Source organism: Macaca nemestrina, chromosome 1 (assembly GCF_043159975.1).
Source record: "Macaca nemestrina isolate mMacNem1 chromosome 1, mMacNem.hap1, whole genome shotgun sequence".
Taxonomy (NCBI): Eukaryota; Metazoa; Chordata; class Mammalia; order Primates; family Cercopithecidae; genus Macaca; species Macaca nemestrina.
Window position 1 is genome coordinate 130320882 of NC_092125.1, and position 21540 is coordinate 130342421.

At 33.2% G+C, this 21540-nt stretch overlaps 1 protein-coding gene across 3 annotated transcripts in view; it reads left to right on the top strand.

Moving 5' to 3' along the window:
* The window catches only part of LOC105466263 (collagen type XI alpha 1 chain), a 219601-nt gene that overhangs the window by 122427 nt on the left and 75634 nt on the right, over positions 1 to 21540 (top strand). For all 3 annotated transcript variants that reach the window (XM_011715280.3, XM_011715281.3, XM_011715283.3), the window contains 10 exons: positions 1082 to 1135; positions 1412 to 1456; positions 1603 to 1656; positions 1764 to 1808; positions 6509 to 6562; positions 11426 to 11479; positions 15855 to 15908; positions 18658 to 18765; positions 19152 to 19241; positions 19498 to 19551. In XM_011715280.3, coding sequence (XP_011713582.1) covers positions 1082 to 1135; positions 1412 to 1456; positions 1603 to 1656; positions 1764 to 1808; positions 6509 to 6562; positions 11426 to 11479; positions 15855 to 15908; positions 18658 to 18765; positions 19152 to 19241; positions 19498 to 19551 — 612 coding nt within the window. The remainder of the gene's footprint in view (positions 1 to 1081; positions 1136 to 1411; positions 1457 to 1602; positions 1657 to 1763; positions 1809 to 6508; positions 6563 to 11425; positions 11480 to 15854; positions 15909 to 18657; positions 18766 to 19151; positions 19242 to 19497; positions 19552 to 21540) is intronic.

Below are 21540 nucleotides of genomic sequence, written 5' to 3' on the forward strand. Positions count from 1 at the left end.
CCACTCATTCCTTTTCAGGGTCTCATAATTAACAAGTTGAGCAGCAAGGATGTGAACACTAATCTTCTCTGTTTTATGATACAGTGATGAGGGAAGCTAATCACAATCATGATCAAATAAACAAGCAGATACAAATTTAGGTATATGTATAAGATCATATGGTACATTTGGTTATTGGGGATTATATTGTATTCCATCTGTAAAATGTGGCATTTGTAAATGAAATAGTGCTTTTATAAACTTATTACATTTTTAAATAATTATAATTTATTATGTATCATTAATTATTATTTATTATGTATCATTGTTATTTTTATGCCAAGCATTATTTTTTTTTCAGTCCCACAAATTTCAAATTACCTGTAAGTTGTGTATTATTGCCCTCACTTTGCAGAAGAAAAATCTATACTTGATGAGCATAAGTAATATACCAAACTTACTTAGCTGATGCATTTAGCTGATGCATAACTAACGTAAATCTCAATATTATGTCCAGAATTGTAATGCCTGGCTGTCTGAAACAGACTTTCAGCTAGGTATAGTTGTGTTCAAACACCAAATAGAAAACGTGAAGGAAGGTTTTTAGTCTATGAATTGATCCAGTTTTAAAAGTGTAAAAATACTCAACTCAAAAGTGGTAACTATAGACATATGATAATATTAACTCAGGAAAAACATTTTCCAAAATTCCTATTTTGATATTCGACTATTCCTGTTTGTGAAAATAGAATTTTTCTTTAGAGTTGAAGCAAATACAAAGAATTCTACACTGCAATACGTTTTCTATAAAATGTCCTATAATTACTATTTTATAACAAGAGATGAAATAATTCTTGATTAGTTCATTTACTCAGAAGGTTAAAAACTAAAATGTTTTATCAATTTGTGCTTTCAATGCTTCCAGGATTTCAGATGTCATTGTAAGTTCATTTTTAATTACTTCGATGGTATCTTAAAATTTATATTTTTGATTTAAATATTAACACCTGTGTGAAAATCACTCTGTTCCAAAATAAATTACATCTTGTGACTGAAAACATTAATTGACATGTTTGTTCATTATTTAATTTTATTACTGTAGGGTTCCACTGGATTCCCTGGGTTTCCAGGTGCCAATGGAGAGAAAGGTGCACGGGTATGATATATAAATATAATGTTTTGAACTGTGTGTATAAATGTTCTTAGCTGGGCATAGTGGTGTGTGCCTGTATTCCCAGATATTTGTGAGGCTCAGGTGGAGGATTGCTTGAATCCAGGAGTTCCGGGCCAACCTGGGGCTGTAGCAAGTCTGTCTCTGAATGAATGAATGAATGAATGCATGAATGATGTTCTTGCATGACTACTCAGTCTCACACCAGAGTCATAATTTACTGTGATATACTGCATATTGAAATTGAACTGTCTTTGCTAGGGAGTAGCTGGCAAACCAGGCCCTCGGGGTCAGCGCGGTCCAACGGTAGGTGCCTTGATTTAAAATGATGTACATTTTTCATATTGAATTTAGTGTTTCAAGATAATTTATTTTTCAAAAATAAAAATTGATTTAGTGCCTTTGGATTTGCCTGGCACTAGTTCGGGTTCATCTTTTGTTCTCATCTGCAGGGTCCTCGAGGTTCGAGAGGTGCAAGAGGTCCCACTGGGAAACCCGGGCCAAAGGTAGCACCTGCACTTTTTCTGTTTGGATGTTACTGCAGGTGTTTTTTCCAGGCAGATGCTATGAGAAGGAATTCAAACTGATTTTTCTTTTCTTTTCTTGGTGCCAGGGCACTTCAGGTGGTGATGGCCCTCCTGGCCCTCCAGGTGAAAGAGTACGTATGATACAGACATATAATATACAACGAAAATGAGTATTTCTGCAAGTATTTAGATTTCAGAGAAAAGATGTATATCTGCTAATACATGTGCAAGTTTATCCACACAATCTAGTCTGAATTTAAAAAATGTTTATCTTTTAATTTATTCCTCTTCACCAATAAAAAAGCTTAATCAATATGTTCTACTAATTTTGTTATAGAAATGAGAAAAAAATGTGTGTAACTGGGCTAAGATATCACTCTTATAGTCAAGACAAAAATATATATTTTAAAAATTTTAAATACTCTTAAAACGTCTTTGCTCTCTTCTCCACTCAGCTTGCTTTCCATATTGATACTCATTTTGTTCACAGAGCTGACAGCGATATTATGCTGGTAAAAAAACAAGCTACTAGTAGCCATTAAGCCAGAATCAATATACATTCAACTCAAGATAAAACATCTATTCCAGTAAATAGAAAAACTGTTTGGTAAATTGATTTTAGATTGATATAAGAGGTAGCCAAATCATATGAACAAGCATGCCCTTTGTTTGGATTTTTTGGCAAAATATAGCATTTTTATAGCCAGATGTTTAAAAAGGCTATCCTCCTGATATAAGTTTAAATATTAGAATCTGTATTCCTTTAAGAAATTAGAATCATTTCTTCATATTCTATAATAATTTTCAGTAGTATGGAGTCAGGTTCATATATTTTTGTATATTATTATTTGAAATGTATAATAGGCATTTTACAAAAGGCAGAAACACCTTGCAATGCATAACTTAAAACTGAAAATGAATAATTTTTATTTGAGTAGGAGCAATGAGCAAAACTTGAGTTTTTATTCGTGACGAAAATGGGAGTAGATAACACACAAGAATAGACATTTAATTAGAGTTGCATTAAGTATTTGGCTCATATTTAATTAACTTTCCACTAAATGTTTCTCACTCTTGATGAACTGTTCCCAAATTAGGTCTATCCTGTAAATTTGGAGCTCATAAATAATACACTCATTTGAAGTATTTTATGGTCAAAGTCATTTTGATAAGATACATTTAAATTATTTAAAATGGCTAAATAATTAAATGGAATAGAACAATTTAACAAAAAAATAGCACAACTGTGAGTTTTGTTTTTAGAGCACCACTGATTCTCTCATGCATTTGGTTTTGTCTTCCAAAATGTTATGATCAACAATATTTCCTTACAAGTGAATATGCTTTTGCTGATACTGCATTTTAATTTGAAAAATAACAATACTGTCATCCAACAGTACAATTACTTTTTTTTTAAAATTTATTTATTATTATTATACTTTAAGTTGTAGGGTACATGTGCATAACGTGCAGGTTTGTTACATATGTATACTTGTGCCATGTTGGTGTGCTGCACCCATCAACTCCTCATTTACATCAGGTATAACTCCCAGTGCAATCCCTCCCCCTGTCCCCCTCCCCATGATAGGCCCCGGTGTGTGATGTTCCCCTTTCTGAGTCCAAGTGATCTCATTGTTCAGTTCCCACATCATCCTGATACCAAAGCCTGGCAGAGACACAACAAAAAAAGAGAATTTTAGACCAATATCCCTGATGAACATCGATGCAAAAATCCTCAATAAAATACTGGCAAACCGGATTCAGCAACACATCAAAAAGCTTATCCACCATGATCAAGTGGGCTTCATCCCTGGGATGCAAGGCTGGTTCAACATTCGCAAATCAATAAACATAATCCAGCATATAAACAGAACCAAAGACAAGAACCACATGATTATCTCAATAGATGCAGAAAAGGCTTTTGACAAAATTCAACAGCCCTTCATGCTAAAAACGCTCAATAAATTCGGTATTGATGGAACGTACCTCAAACTAATAAGAGCTATTTATGACAAACCCACAGCCAATATCATACTGAATGGGCAAAAACTGGAAAAATTCCCTTTGAAAACTGGCACAAGACAGGGATGCCCTCTCTCACCACTCCTATTCAACATAGTGTTGGAAGTTCTGGCTAGGGCAATTAGGCAAGAGAAAGAAATCAAGGGTATTCAGTTAGGAAAAGAAGAAGTCAAATTATCCCTGTTTGCAGATGACATGATTGTATATTTAGAAAACCCCATTGTCTCAGCCCAAAATCTCCTTAAGCTGATAAGCCACTTCAGCAAAGTCTCAGGATACAATTACTTTTAAAATCACTTTGAGAGTAAGAAAAGTACCTCTTGAGAATTTTTGTTTTGTTTTGCTGTTTTAGTAATCTAGGTGGATTTATTTTCAATAAATATTCATATATGTTTTCAATATCTATATAGGAAGAACATATTTCTTATGTTCCTTGTAGTTAATGAGACATCTCACCCCAAATATGCCTTCATTTTCTGCCAAGAATTTTTAATTATCTTGAACTATTTAGTTCATGTCTTAAGCACACAGTTGAAACATGGCAAAGGTAATGCCATAAAATATTTTCTTCAAAATATATGAGTTGGGGAAAGTTCAGGGAATTAATTCTGTAGTACTATTGGATTAGAAAATGAAATACCTATTTTTGCCCATTTCAAAGGACTCCCTAATTATCATTATATTTAATGATATAGTTATATATGGCATGCATATATATATGTATACATAAACTTTTATTAAGATATTCTACAAATGAAATATAATCCTGCATAATCATAATTTGCAGATCATGTATGCTGGTTATTAAAGGTTAAATATAGCTGTTAGGTGTAAAGTTACCAAATTAAGTGAAAACAAAACAAAAATGGAACAACAGAACCAAGACAACTAGATAAATTTGAATTTTATATAAAGAATAAGTCATTTTTGTCATAACTAGGTCTTTTGTGATATTTAGGATATATTAAAAATTATTCATTATTTATTTAAAGCTCAAATTTAGGCACTTTTTATCTGGTGATCTGGTTTCAACACCATCTGTACACTGAGTCATTATGGAATTTTTTAAATCCCACCTGGAAACGATTTTGATTATTACACAAAGAATATGCCAGCCAGGTGCAGTGGCTCACACCTGTAATCCCAGCACTTTGGGAGGCTGAGGCGGGTGGATCACCTGAGGTCAGGAGTTCGAGACCAGCCTGGCCAACATGGGGAAACCCTGTCTCTACTAAAAACACAAAAATTAGCCAGGCATGGTGGTGGGCGCCTGTAATCCCAGTTTCTCTGGAGGCTGAGGCAGGAGAATTGCTTGATCCCAGGAGGCGGATGTTGCAGTGATCCGAGATCATACCACTGCACTCCAGCCTGGGCAACAGAACAAGATTTCATCTCAAAAAACAACAACAAAATAAGAATATGCCAATGCTTGCTGTGAAATTTTATGAAGACTCAATTTTTCATTTTTATTTTAAGTAATGGTTTTTGAAATGTTTCTTTCTTAAAATAATTTAAATTCAAATTGCATTTGAAAGGCAGCAAAATTTTAGAAAGCAAAAACATAACATTTTAAGAAATCAGGAAAATAGAATTTGCTACATAACCAAAAGAATGCTATTTTTAAAAAATTGTACTTAAAATGAGTTTTTAGGAATCGTCATTTCATAGTTTAATAAGAGTTTAAAATTTTGTAGTTCCTAAAATTTGCCCAGTAGTTTTGGTAGTTTCATATGACATCTATTTCTGTTAACTTTATATATAACTTTAAAGATACTTTTTTAATATCAGATGCTGGTAATAGTAAAAACTTGTGATGATTTCTGAGCTAACATTGGCTATGAATGGTAATGAGATTTTTCTTGGGAAGCCTAGATTGATAAATAGAAAGAGTAAATTCTGTTGAAGATCAACTTCAGTAAACTATTTTTGATTAGAAAAATACATAAATCCTACCCTAAATGTATTAGTTAACACATTTTATTTATGTTATCTTTCATAAATCTTCTTAAATAAATGTAACTATTATGTTCTGGTCATATGGAGGATTATCTCTTACCAATTACTTTTTTTTTGCCAACAATGGAGTCACTCTGATGGGACTTACTATGCACTTTAAAAATAGGTAACTTTGAGAGATGAGTAATATAATTAATTAAAAATCAAGCCAAAAATGATATAATTTTTTTATTTGAACTGAATGTTAATAACTACACAATAAAGTTATTTTAACCTTATCTACAAAAGAAATTTATGCATCAGTAAAAAATATATTGACATCACCCAAAATAAATATATTTTAGATATGGAGAATAGTTAATGGCATCTTCTGTGGTCTTTTTGAGATAGTCACATACTTTCTCTTTTAGTGTTAGAATATATGGCTAGATACAGAACAGGGATGGAATAAGTTATAAAACAGTTTTTTTTTTTTAAGAGGGGCTGTGGAATTGAATTGAATCAAAATATCTTCCTTCTATGAATGTTTGTAGCCAATGTTAAAAGTAAAGACGCTGCAGAACTTCTCAATACTTATACGTTCTATTCACTTTTAATTCATATGAATTCTAAATACAGTGTTCCTGAGGTAACACTGATGTGATGTGTAGTTTTGAGTAGAAATAGTGTGAAAAATTATCCATTTTACTTTTAAATTAGTAATTACTATCATGTTGTATTACCATAGTTCTGTCGCTGTGATGAAGAAGCTGTACGATACATTGTATTTTATCAATATAAATAAACCTCAGAGTATAAAGGTCCATCTTCTAAGGCATATTGTTAACTTCTCCCCACTGCTTTTTATTTTCAGGGTCCTCAAGGACCTCAGGGTCCAGTTGGATTCCCTGGACCAAAAGGCCCTCCTGTAAGTGTCAGAGCTTCTCTTTCTCCTTCTATATTTGATATTTTTACATTTTTAAGAGTCACAGCTTACATTTTAAATATTTGTTAGATAGGATATTGATAATCTCTAGAAAATTACAATTGATGTCAAAGAAAGTAGACATTTTTAATTTATGAAGTTCGTAGATTGTTTCTTAATATAATTTCAATATCTTTCATTAAGTATTTTTTGATAGTGTACCAAAGACTAGAAAAACATGAATATCATTCTCTCAGCTGCTCCTTTACTGCAATGAACATAATTGATGACATTACAAATTGTTATCAACTCTTAAATATTTGGTATATTAGAATTTATCTTTATCTTCCATCATCAATATAAACTTCTTCAAATATCACTTCCTAAATCCCTCCAACATTCTGATAGTACTTAAGTCATGCTAAAATGTATTATATTAGTATCATGTCTGTCACTATAATCTATTCTTTTTAGAAAATGTAATGAGAATTCTCATTAAATCATATTCATTTTATTAAATATGTTTAGAGCAACACTTGAATGTTCATCAGGCATCTTCATAAAGTTAATTGAAATACTGTGTTTTCATATTTAAGTATTTGTGGAGACATAGAACATGCTGGGGTCTTCTTTGTTTTTGTTTGTTTGTTTGATTGTTTGTTTTGCAACCTCTTCAGTTTCTTTAAGACAGCCGGAGTCAGCTTATCTACCTGTCTAGGACAGTGGTTCTCAAATGTAATTCCTGGCCCAGCAGCATCCACAGCTCTTGGGATATTGTTAGAAACGTTGTCTCACTGACCAAATCACAATTCTGGAGATGGGCAAGGAAGGGCCCAGTCTATCTTTTAAAAAACCCTCTAGACAGTTCTGATGCATGTTAAAGTGTGTGAACTACTGTGCTAGTCCAGATGAACAATACTACCCACACTTTAATGTACACACAAATCATACTGGTGAATTATTTATTTTGAAATAATTAAATGTCAAATATTAAGACAATCTTTAACTTTTTACAATAATTTTAGACACTGTTTAAATTATTATTTTACCACTGAACAGTTTTGCATTATTCCTGCAAACATATTAGGAAAGTAGTGTTATCTGTATTACAGCGTTATAGAAAGATCTATATATATGGCTAATATTAAATATAAAGTAATCTTGATACTACCTGTATATAATGCTTACCTACTATGTCAGTTTTGCTCCAAATGTAACATGAAGACTCTGCAAAGTTTCACAGAGAAATGAAAACAGTTTCAAAAGTCACTGTATGTATTTATTTATAAACATTCTCATAATTATTTTTAAGCTGTGTGTTAGATTACTGTTTAGCAACATAAAGTTTAGTGATGTATAGAACCTCAGTATTGTACCATTTGTGTTTGTATGCATTATTGAGAACTGCTTGACTCATGTAATACTGTTTCATTGTCAAACAAACCCATTTGACTCATTTTTTTCTCGAACTTTTTCAGCCCATTGTCTTATGTATCTTTCAACAAGTTTTGAGCCATTGATCGTGCATGTGTTTTGTCTCTAAGAGGTATCAGAAGCATAATAAATGCCTACACTTGAGAAGCATGCATTCTAGTAGGAGAGACAAGACAGGAGCATTGCTTTCACTAATAAACAAAATGATTTTTATACTATGTTCCTCTAACAAACAAGATATTAGAGCATGAAATAAAAATACCTAATTTCTCTAGTATGCTGTTTTATGCTGTTTGGGATAGAAATGGCTTCATCTGTTTTATATAGAAAGAAGAAACTGGGGTGGAGAGATAGAAAAACTTCTTCCTGTAAATTAATTGGTTCATCTCCTTCATCATATCAGGAAAAAATCATATATATATATATATGATGTATATTCACACAGACATATATACACATGGATCTAAATATTCCCTTCAGATTCTGTTAGTCTCATACTCATATCAGCATATTTTGGGAATATGCAGCCATCCATTTTAAAAAAATATTAACTTGAAATGATTAATATTTATAGCATGACTAGTATGAGAAATGATCTATTTAGAATAGAAAAAGTCAAAACTCAGTGCCAATGAGAAGTGAGAAAACATCCTTAAACAATTACTTACAAGTTTTCACAGATTCTCTCGCCAAATCTGTTCCCTCTGTCCTGTACCAACTAGATCAAAGGGGAAGCCTATTTTGATGAAAAAAATTATTACTTTTACATAAATACAATGAAATTATTTGGTAATTAGTCTGCTTATTTTATGGGTTAGTAGTTGGTGGCCATTATGGTTATTTAGGACTAATTGCTTGATATTGAAAGTACATACTTAAATCATGAAATATGATAATGACATCAATTCTTTTTTTATTTTTTTATTTTTATTTTTATTTTTTGAGACGGAGTCTCACTTTGTCACCCAGGCTGGAGTGCAGTGGCGCGACTTCGGCTCACTGCAAGCTCCACCTCCTGGGTTCACACCATTCTCCTGCCTCAGCCTCCTGAGTAGCTGGGACTACAGGCACTCGCCACCGCGCCCGGCTAATTTTTTTGTATTTTTAGTAGAGGCGGGGCTTCACCATGTTAGCCAGGATGGTCTCGATCTTCTGACCTCGTGATCTGCCCACCTTGGCCTCCCAAAGTACTGGGATTACAGGCGTGAGCCACCGCGCCTGGTCAATAATGAAACCAATTTTTAATGCAGTATATTAACACTACTCCCTCAGACTATCTAGGAGAGCCATTAAATATTATGTTGCATTCTTCCCAGGATGTGATTGCTTAGATCTAAGATTGCTATTTTAAAGTATTATAATATTTTGCAATGAATGTGTTATCTATGTCAGCAAATAAGAGATATTTAATCTTGTATTTACAGCTCTGTTAAAAAAAAAATTAAGTCTTGTATTAATGGCAAAGTACATCATTTAAGAAGCACTTTAGTATGGTGGAAAAAAAGCCAGGCATACTTGATATCCTTCAGCTGTCATACTCTCTGTAAAACTTTTATTATTGCCCAGAATTGAAAGCAAGTTTATTGCCAAATGTGTCAAACCAGTGATAAGGCACAGAAGTTTTTTGTTTGCTATTTTGTAAAACCAGACCTCAATGAAGTCCATTACCAATTAACTAACTACTTACTTCTGTATGTCACCTCCAAACTGAGGGCAAAACTAAGTCTTAGCATTAATATATACCTAGTGATTGATACAAGGGCATGTAATATATGTTTTTTAAAGAAGCCATGGTTAAATGACATCCGAGAATGTTTTGGACCTTTGGTTAAAAACACCCCAATTTTGTTTTTTGAAGAAGAGGATGGCAGTGGTAGCCCTGGAAAACCTGAACAAGTCACTAAGCAAGTCATGATGTTGTGAAGTAGCTTAACGGTTTTTAATTAGAGTTGTTAATTTACAGGGCAACCAGGATGTCAATACAGATGACTTTAGGGACAGAGATGGTTCTGGCACCGCCAAGAACCTTTCTCCTGAAGTAGCTTGCCAACCTGGAAAAAGTCTCACTCAGTTGGAAGAAAGCTATTTGAGAAAATGATATTTTGGAACAAAGCCTGTTTTTCATACTCACTCTATAAGAACATATATTAAAAAGAGATGTTCAAAACCAATTTTATTTAAATAATTAACATACAGTGAAAGGTGTACCTGTTGTCATTAAAAAATATCATTATTAAAAGAATCATTTCATTCATCTAGAAGGGTGAGAATATTTCTGTCTCTACCCATTGACCATGTTTTGAAATTTGAACTTGATATGTAATGGTTACTGAGTAGAATGAATAATCCATAAGGCAGTCTACAGAAGCAATCTCTTTCTACTAAGTATTTAAAATATAGGACCCTCACAGACTTATTCACTTAAAGTTTGTAGTTATTCGCTTCATTTATTTCTTAAACCATGACAAAGACAGCATCCTTTATAGAAAGTGATAGCAGCAGATTTGCTCTGTGGTACTTCACAAACATTATTCTTTCAAGAGGACATTTAAGAAAATCTACTGGGAAAAATTTGTCCTGACAACTTCTAGAATTGAGTGTAATGTATTGTTTCCTTTACTTTGAAAAAATTTGAGCGGTAAAATGCCATTTTTTGTATGAGTTTGTATTTATTTTGCATTCTTGTTTTTTTTTGTTTTGTTTTGTTTTGAGACGGAGTCTCAGCTCGGGAGTGCAGTGGCACCATCTAGGCTCACTGCAACCTCTGCCTCCCAGGTTCAAGCGATTCCCCCGCCTCAGCCTCCCAAGTAGCTGGGACTACAGGCACGTGCCACCAAGCCCGGCTAATTTCTTGTATTTTAGTAGAGACCGGGTTTCAGCATGTTGGTCAGGATAGTCTTGATTCTCTGACCTCTTGTTCCTCCCGCCTCAGCCTCCCAAAGTGCAGGGATTAGAGGTGTCAGCCACCCGGCCCGGCCTTCTTTTGCATTCTTGTCAGTTAGAAGCTCGGATTACCACTAGAGGGCACTATTTCTCTCTGTTATCCAAGTTTTGATGCGAATTAAGAATAAATCACCAAAACGGTGGAAATATTCATTTGTGAAGTATTAAAGAAGTAATATTTTTCACAAAGTGAAAATATAAACCTTTGCAAATATTCTTTTACAGATGATTGATGCAAATGAAATATATTTAAATGTAAAATATTCAGAAAAAGGTGCCACTATTTTATTTTGGTTGCAGTTATACCTACAGAATTACATTGAAGAGATATGTGTGCGTATTACCATATATAAAATCAACAGAAGAGCAAAGTAAAATATCTAATGAAAATATAAAAAGAAAAGACAATTTTCTAACATATCACATTTAGACTATAAAATAATTAAATAAATATTTATGACATGTGGTATTCAATATTTGTAATTTCAGGGACCACCTGGGAAGGATGGGCTGCCAGGACACCCTGGGCAACGTGGGGAGACTGTAAGTGACCTTGTTACTCTTATTAAAAATTTCCATCTCTAGCACTTCATCAGTTCATAGAAAGCTACTTTATTATGAACATTTCAATTACTAGGTTGAGAAAAATGGAAAAATTAATTCCATTAAGCCTTTTGTTGAAATATATACATAAATTAGTAAATAGACCCAAGAAATATATTTCAGGAAATAGGATGTTAGTTGATATGATTGTTCTTATTGTCAATAGCCGCATTTTAAGGATGAGCTGATGGAGAAGACACTATTAGTTTTTGGACATTGCCTCAAGATTGTCCCTCTGACTCTTTTCACTGAAGCCTGTTTACAGATACATTCCACTCAAACCCATCATCTCTCCACTCTCCAAAGGCAACAGATTACAAATAGTCGTGCACAGAATACAACATTTTTTAAATCTAGAACTAAGAGATTAAATATTTGCTGATATTGGACCCATTAGCTATAATTGGTTGGGAACTATGGCAAAAGCATCCTTTCATGTGAAATAGGAAAAAGTAAATCAGAAATGGTGACTAAATTTTACTGAAAAACTACAAATAATATAAAAGTAAACAAATCTGACTGAATAACTTACCATGTGTATAACAATTTGGGCGGAGAGGAAACTGGCAGCTCAGTGATGGTTTGAGGATCCTGGTGAGCTCATTTATTTTGCTCCTGTTAAAAACCAGGCATCTGGCTATCCCAGTGGATTGTCATTCTGGTCAGAAATCATCATGGGTTAGCATGTCTCCATGGAATCAGTTCTTGCTTCTCACCAATGATTACTTTTATCCAGATTTCTCAAGGAAACCACAAATACAGACTACCTTTGCCTATGCGGTTGAAAATCATGTTAGGGTATTTGGCCAGCCTGAATACATATTGGAGTTGCATAGCAGTGTCCTATAATAAATCTGAAACCTGAAAAGATTATGATTTTTCTGCTATGGAGGAAAGAATCTGTTAGCAGCCACCCAATTCTTGCCTTGCTTACCATGTGGCAATTCTTAGTTTCACTATTTCTTAGCTTTAGCCAGATGGGAAACTTTGGAGTCTTGGACTTCTAAAGCAAAGTTGAAATATGATTTAGTGAGACCAAAGAATAAACTGTTTGGGTATCTTCTTGGGAAGGATATCTATATGAGGAGCAGAAATAAACTTTCTAAAGGAGAATCAACACTGAATTTACAAATGCATTCTCATTCAAATCTTTCAGCCAAATCATTTTTAATGAAATCATTGTATAACTTCCTGGGAATAACTATAGAATATTCCAAAATGTCTTCTGGGGAAAAGATATCTAGATAATTACTGTTATAAAAATCTTTATGTCTATGATTTAATCTGGAGCTTCCACTTCTAATGAAAATACTTATATCACATATAACATTGAGATTTAAACATAGAAGAAAAATAGCATAATGTTTCTAGAATGAATGTTCCTGTTTTGTAGTTTTTCACAGATTAAAGCCAGGATTATTTCTGAAAAATTATATTCCCGATTTCACATCCACTTTAAGGGAATAGTGAATCACCCTATAGCCCCAAACCTTTCTCACTTTGTTCTCTGCTGACCCAGATTCAAAGGACTACCTTGTACAAGAGTCACAATCTAAAGTGGGCATTCTTTGTCATATATTTACTATTTTATTTCAATGGATAAATTTTTAAATGATATTTGAAATTTGTCTCCAGGCAGAAATCCATTAATTAAATGTTTATTCTGACATCTTACATTCATTTGGGTTGTTTCAGTATAATAGAAACTATTCCCAATTTTTCCCGGTGGCCTTAAACAGCTTCAGAAATGGTTTCTATTATATTGAAGTGACCCAAATTTGTCTCAGAAGCATAATGCCAAATCCTATATTGGTCCTAGAATTGGCTTAGTCTTTTAAAGATTATCAAAATAGGAGTCACATTTCTGATGGATCTTAACAGCACATTTTTCAAACTACCTATGAATATGTCAAATTAATTTCCATTTTCAGCAACTTTGAAAAACATAATTGGACTAGCTATTCTAAAATTAAGTGGCAAGTGTAGTCTGATTACATGACAATATTGAACAAGCACACCTTATTGTGAACTGTAAAAGTTTTCCTGTGTAGTTTGTTTGTAAGATCCCCAAGATCAAATGTTTTAGATAGTTGCAAACAGTCTGAATGTTTTGAATGAGCAGACATATGGGCAACGCTGTCTTCCAGCTTTCCCAAATCCATCACTCACACACATGGTCTAGCAGTCAAAACTTCCTCTTTCCCCTTAAGATGTATGAGTGCAAGTCTATGTTGTAATTTTGTCCAGATTTTCTGCAATTAAATATTGATTTGTAATCAAATACATTTAATTAATCATTTTTGCAGTATTTTGTTTGTGTGTGATTCTTGCTCTCACAGTTACTAAGACAAAAAGCTTTCTAACACTTTTTTTAAAAGTTTGGAATTGCCTTTATATCTTCCTGTCCAATTTAGTGATTAAAAATTGGAAGAAGAATAACCCAGACAGAGGAAACAGGTCATACAAATATAGGATGTGTGGCTATTCAGAAAAAGGTAGGAAGATCAGCATGGCTAGAATTTAGGATACATTATCAAAGCAAAGGAAGTAACTGAATTCACACACTGGGCCCCTATTGGCTAGAACTTTGTCATCCGTATGTTTAAAAATGAATTTATTATGTTTGGTTTTGTGGGTGATGATTCTGGCTAATGTAAACAAGTGAGTAAACCTTATTTGAAAAACTCAGCAATGGTGAAGGAAAGAGGTGATTCTAGTCTGAATAAGACAGGTCTACTAGGATAAGTGAGAAAAAGCTGTATTTGAGGGAGCTTCTCAGGTGACGCATTCAGATGAAATAACGGATTAAGTATGGGCACTGAAGAAAAGCCTGGGATATGAAAACACTCCATTATAAAGGCGGGGAACACAGAAGGAAAATCAAAAGAGAAGATACAATCAGCAAGTTCCATGTTAGGAATGTTGAAGAGAGAGCATGATATACAATTGGAAATTTCTAGTAGGCACTTACCGTGCGAGTTTTAGGGCTCATACTGATTAGAGGTTTATAAATAGTTGGGAGTGGAGGAATTCATCAGCACAGAGATGGCAATTGTGGTCATGGAGGTTGTTGAGATAATCCAGGGACACACATACATATATGTGCACGTGTATAAATGTGTTTATGTATCTGTGTATGTGTGTATGTAAATCTGATAACAGATTTCCAAACCAACTAGTTACTGAAAAATTACAATTAAGTGACTAATATAATTATAAAATGCTAAATAAATTTTATGACTTTCCCCTCAGAATTGATTGGTTTTGCCATTGATAATGATAGCTCAAATAGAACTCTGAAAGTCTGAATTAATAGATTTTCAAAATAGAAGAAATCTATTTTCTTTCCCTGTAGCATCAATTGCAATAATTACAGACTCTTATCTGTACCTACTTATACAATTTTATTATTGTAAATAATTCATTCATAGTTATCAGGAGCATTGTGATACAAACGTGAGATTGCTAGTTCCTACCCATTTTTTTTCCTAATCTTATTACTTTCAGTCTGACTAGATGTTATAGAGAATAAAATATTCAGTTATTTGAAAACTTCTTCTCCCAATATTTTCTATCTACTTCTCCAGCTGTTAAAAGTAACTTAACTCTCATGAGTAAGAAATTTACCTATCTTAATACAATTATGTGGAATGAATAACCCACAGCCTAGAGAAATATAAATACCAGAATATATGCCCAGAAGTTTTATTTAGTGAGTATATTCTGCTCAAATCAACCAGATATTTTAATGACTGCATTATTTGCAAAATGCATTTACAACTATATCTCTTGAATTTCTTACAAGAAAGAATGTTGATAAATACTAAAATAATTACTGTGCAAAGCATTATTTTAGTAGGTCTATTTTTATATCTTGTTTTATGAGATTTTAGAAATACAATAGAGAGAAATGTATTAATATCACTGTGAATTTATTTCTGTATAAACAATCAGTAAACTGTTTCAAAGAATGTCTAAATCATCATTTATTTCATCCATAAACATTCCTGGGTTAAAATTCTGTATGTTGTTTGACCTGGTGGAACAGGGCAAAGAACATGTTTTTTTGCTCTAGGTTAATTTATTAAAGGTAATTGTTGCCCTAGCATGTGAAATGTTGAAATGGCAAATTTTGAATTTTAATGAAAACTGAAATAAGTTTGACATATTAAACTTACATTTAAGCATTTGAAAATAAATATTTTTAGTCAATGGGTGACTTTCTTTTAATGTGACTTATTCAGCTAACTCATAGAATTTTGATTTATGCTTTGTGTTGTGTGTAGCTTTTACAGATAATACTTTGCCTTCTTAGGGATTTCAAGGCAAGACCGGCCCTCCTGGGCCAGGGGGAGTGGTTGGACCACAGGTATGCTCCTTTGCTTTATTTCCTGAGCAAGATTTATTTATTTTTGTTTATATTTTAACCTTTCTAAGTTGTGTAAAATCTTCTAAATTTATTATGATTCAAAATGATGTATTTTTTATTTCAGATTGTATTTAAATATGTGCAGCTTTCGTACATCAAATGAAACCAACAAACTATTACTTAACTAAAGCAACTTTTCAATTGCCTGTAAGAATAAAAGAGAAGAATAAAATAAATGAAAATAAATCAGAAAGTTCACACTGAATTTAACACTAAAGCCTGACTATGACACCATCTACTAATAAAAATACAAAGTTCCTTATAAATAGGTGGGCCATCATCTTTTTCTAGAATTTTAAATTATAAAATGACTTCATGTTTTTGAGTATAAATTAGATTTAGAAATTTACATCCTAAAATTTTAATATTTGTAACATATTAGGTCTTTCTTAAGATTTTTGCCTTAATAATAATGAATTATATCAGAAATAAATATTAATTATCTTTGAGGATATACAAAATAATGGAAGAGACAAGGATTTCTTTCACGATAGTTGGCAGAAGAAGTCTCAAAAATTAGTGCAGTATCCTGAGTTATAGTATGAAATAACTATAAAGAGTAATTCATGGTAATAGAAAATAATGTTTTTCTTCCCTGGCAAAGCATATTGACTGGGCAGAACACATTTAATTTAGTGGGCTGGAATTTTCCCCCCACTAAAAACAAATTATAACAAAGGAGCAAAAGCAGGTGAATACATGTTTTAGTTATTTAATTGGTTTAGTCTTTTCTCTGTCTCTAAATAGTTCTCAACACTGTAACACACACATACACGCCCACACGTGCACACGCACACACACATGCACATCCAAACACACACACACACATACACACACACGCGCACACACACACACACACACATCTAGAGAAACAGAAAAACTGCGTTTTGTTGTTAGGAATATGTGTAACAGAAGCAAAAATGAAGAATTATTGGATTTGTTGATTATTTCAGAGGTTAACCCTGAGCCAAGGGGAATGTTATGTTATTTTATAGAGTATGTAAACATGAATACTTATTTGTGCTAAAGGCTTCTTTTTAGCTGCTTATCAGTTTTAGTTAAAACATTATATATACTTTCTCAGTAATTAGAAAGCTTCCTCCAAAAAACTTTTATTTTTTTCTGTTTAAAGCAACTTTATAATTATTTTCTGTGAGAAAATTTAACCAGAAAAAATATTCCTCTTATACTTAATATCCATAAACAGAAATGGAATTAGATTCTTAACTAAAATATAAACATCATGGAACATAACTGAATATTTTAGGACCTCACATCTTTCAAAAATACAGTTCTGTTCACTGTGGTCATCTAAAACTTCTAAGACTTGTGTTTCTTTTTCTGTTCCCCTGCTGACATTAAGGCATAAAAATACTGGGTGTTTTACTGAAGATGCACCTTCACCAAATTACATTTTTTATTGGTCCTTTTTAAGAGAAAAAATATCCAATAGCCTATTTTAAATGTAGCCATACTTTCATGTGAAGACAAAAGATTTGGTTTAATGGGAATGATATAGATTGCAATACTGAATATCCACTGTTTTCTTTAAACAGTTATGTGAATCTCTGATCATTTTTGTCTCAGTGGTGATAGCTGTTCAATTATGGTTAATTCTGTATTCCTTACTGTTCAGATTCTGGTGTTCAGATAGTTAAGAAGACATCATGTTTTTGATAAATGTTTGCACATTAATGTTAAATTGAAAAGTTACAGCAATCATATAATTAAAGGAGTTTAAACCTAGAAGTGTATACCTAAATTGGGACAGGTAGATTCCTTATCCAAGATAAACAGTTAAGAATATGTTGCAGTTTTAGGAAAAAAATATATATATGCTTCATAAGCAAGTACAGGAACATGTTCTACTGTTTAACAACATTAGCATCTAAAAATTTGCCCTTTATTTAACTTCAATCCTTCATTTTGCTTTTTATTAAGATAGAGAGTAACTGATCACCATCCTCTATTTATACATGAAAGCTTGTTATACTCAAGCACCACAAAACAGCACCACTCAAGGGACACATAAGTGACCTGATATTTTTCACTTTGGCATTTGCTGCAATTTAAGGCAGCTGAGCATTTGTTATAGCTTTTGACCGGAAGGAACTGCTGACCCGTACTCACTGCCTTCAGGATCCCCTGCCACGTTCCCTAGACTTTGTCAAATGAATATAAATTAATAGTAGAGAAGTTTTAAGCTTTTGGAAATTCCAAGGAGAACCACTGGTTTTTTGGGTTCTCAAGGCCCTAAGTTTATTTTTAAACAGTGATTCATTGAGTGGCTACCAATGTGGTTTCTATGCCTCTTTACGAAGCTGATTTGACACCTCATATGAAAAGAAGGAATGGCATAAAACTGTATTTAAAAATCATAGTTTTAATAATAGTTGGACTTGCCCCACTCTGCAGAAATTATTGTATTAAGCAAAGAAAACATCTTTTTGGACTTTATTTATGTGCTTTCCTTTTACACTCAGATTCTAACCAAGATTATATAAAATCTTTTTAGACTCTTACTTGATATGCTACTTTCAGTGCTTTATATAAAGTATTTTGTAAGATGTCATGAGAGTAAATGAGGATGATACACTTTTGTAAATGGGAATAATACTGTTTTTGAGTTTGTGTTATCTTTGCCAAAAATAAAAGAGCAATCTAAAGTGGTTTTGCTTATCTAATTTAGGGACCAACCGGCGAGACTGGTCCAATAGGGGAACGTGGGCATCCTGGCCCTCCTGGCCCTCCTGGTGAGCAAGGTCTTCCTGGTGCTGCTGGAAAAGAAGGTGCAAAGGTACAACATGCTTCAGAAATTTTTTTGGCCGAAAACTTTAATTTATATTTCACTATACTCACCACTTGTCTACAGATTCCATTTAAATGAGTGTCAGAAGATGTGTCAGGGAAATATTTAGTGTGCGTTTATTATACTCCAAGATATTGCCCAACGTTTACATAACACTGTTAGCTCCATTGACCATAAAATCTTTAATATACATATACCCTTAAATGTAGGTAGTGGGAACTTCATTTTAATGCATATGACAATCCACCCAATATTCTCATCATTAAATAAGATTCAAATTTTACTTACAGTAGTTTAGAAGTAATCACAATTTTGTTTGTAGAAATATGTGTAGAAATTAATCTGTCTTGATGGATGTTTATTATATTCTTTAGGGTGATCCAGGTCCTCAAGGTATCTCAGGGAAAGATGGACCAGCAGGATTACGTGGTTTCCCAGGGGAAAGAGGTCTTCCTGGAGCTCAGGTATAATCAATATCTATATAGATAAAGCAAGTGATTCAAATTGTTTATTAGAAGCATTTTTTCCCAGAACTTAAAGAGCGATGAGTAATTAAGGGAATATATGTAAACATATGCATTTGATTATTATATATGTATGTATATATGTAGTTATGTCTAAAAACATTATCTGACATCCTTATTTTATTAATCAGATATCTCTTCCTATTGGTATTCAAGTCATAGAGATTCATTTGCTTTATTTTTTCACTTTTCCCAGGGTGCACCTGGACTGAAAGGAGGGGAAGGTCCCCAGGGCCCACCAGGTCCAGTTGTAAGTAGGATGATAATAAATAGCCAGACAATCATGGTTGAGAATTACAGCTCTTCTTTCATTACTCTCATGCTGTGATTCCACAGTGTGTGGGAGAGAAAATAAACACATGTCAATCAAATCAGTCAATGCCTAGTTCCCACTAATTGCATACACTAATGAATGCAGAAACAGAAGGGTTTAGATGATTGGAAATATTTGCTTCTGCTGCTGTCAGGAGGTAAAAGGAGATATCTTGCTTCTTACGGTTCCCAAGGAAATAAATCCTCATTATGAGTAATAGAAGCTCATAGTCACGGAAGGCCTGGAGAGGCTGTAGTTTGAAATTTTTACTTCATTTACATCTATTATTTTAAAATTACTTACAAAATAAGATTTGATTTCTTATAAATTATATTCTATCATTCATTTATTATAAAACATATTCAATTTGTTTATAAGTACTTGATGAGACTTGAATTTTTCAATGATACAAAAGACATAAGCATAAAAGCATAAAACCCGTAAGCATAATCTTATATATTATCCATATTTCTTTATTTAATCAAAACGTTATGAAATAATTGGCAAATGAGTAAATATCAGATTTTTGCCTCATCTTTTTTCTTGAGATACATATCAATCCCTCAGAAAACAATTGAATGTATGCTTCATTTTTTAATAAATTCACCTTTATTCTTTTTTTTTTTTTAAATTTATTTATTATTATTATACTTAAAGTTGTAGGGTACATGTGCATAACGTGCAGGTTTGTTACATATGTATACTTGTGCCTTGTTGGTGTGCTGCACCCATCAACTCGTCATTTACATCAGGTATAACTCCCAATGCAATCCCTCCCCCCTCCCCCCTCCCCCCTCCCCCCTCCCCATGATAGGCCCCGGTGTGTGATGTTCCCCTTCCTGAGTCCGAGTGATCTCATTGTTCAGTTCCCACCTATGAGTGAGAACATGCGGTGTTTGGTTTTCTGTTCTTGTGATAGTTTGCTAAGAATGATGGTTTCCAGCTGCATCCATGTCCCTACAAAGGACGCAAACTCATCCTTTTTGATGGCTGCATAGTATTCCATGGTGTATATGTGCCACATTTTCTTAATCCAATCTGTCACTGATGGACATTTGGGTTGATTCCAAGTCTTTGCTATTGTGAATAGTGCCGCAATAAACATATGTGTGCATGTGTCTTTATAGCAGCATAATTTATAATCCTTTGGGTATATACCCACTAATGGGATGGCTGGGTCATATGGTACATCTAGTTCTAGATCCTTGAGGAATCGCCATACTGTTTTCCATAATGGTTGAACTAGTTTACAATCCCACCAACAGTGTAAAAGTGTTCCTATTTCTCCACATCCTCTCCAGCACCTGTTGTTTCCTGACTTTTTAATGATCGCCATTCTAACTGGTGTGAGATGGTATCTCATCATCAGAGTGAACAGGCAACCTACAGAATGGGAGAAAATTTTTGCAATCTACTCATCTGACAAAGGGCTAATATCCAGAACCTACAAAGAACTCAAACAAATTTACAAGAAAAAAACAAACAACCCCATCAAAAAGTGGGCAAAGGATATGAACAGACATTTCTCAAAAGAAGACATTCATACAGCCAACAGACACATGAAAAAATGCTCATCATCACTGGCCATCAGAGAAATGCAAATAAATTCACCTTTATTCTTATCTGTACACTGAAATTTCACTATAACAGTCAAACTGCCGTATTTAGTGTTTTCTTCTCATTTTCTTATTTCACCAACCTAAAAATGCTGAAAGTTGCCTTAAAGGCCCTCTCAACTTCCTCTCACACAATATTTATTAGTTCTGCTTCCAAAATATTTTACTAATTTTTCCCCTTTTCTTCATTTCTACCGCCACCGTCTTTGTTCAGATTCTTTCCTCTTCCTTTCTCTTTGACTAATAACATCTTATCTTTGGATTCATTTTCTTATCCTCTGCAGTCTGTTTCACCTATAGAATACTAGTT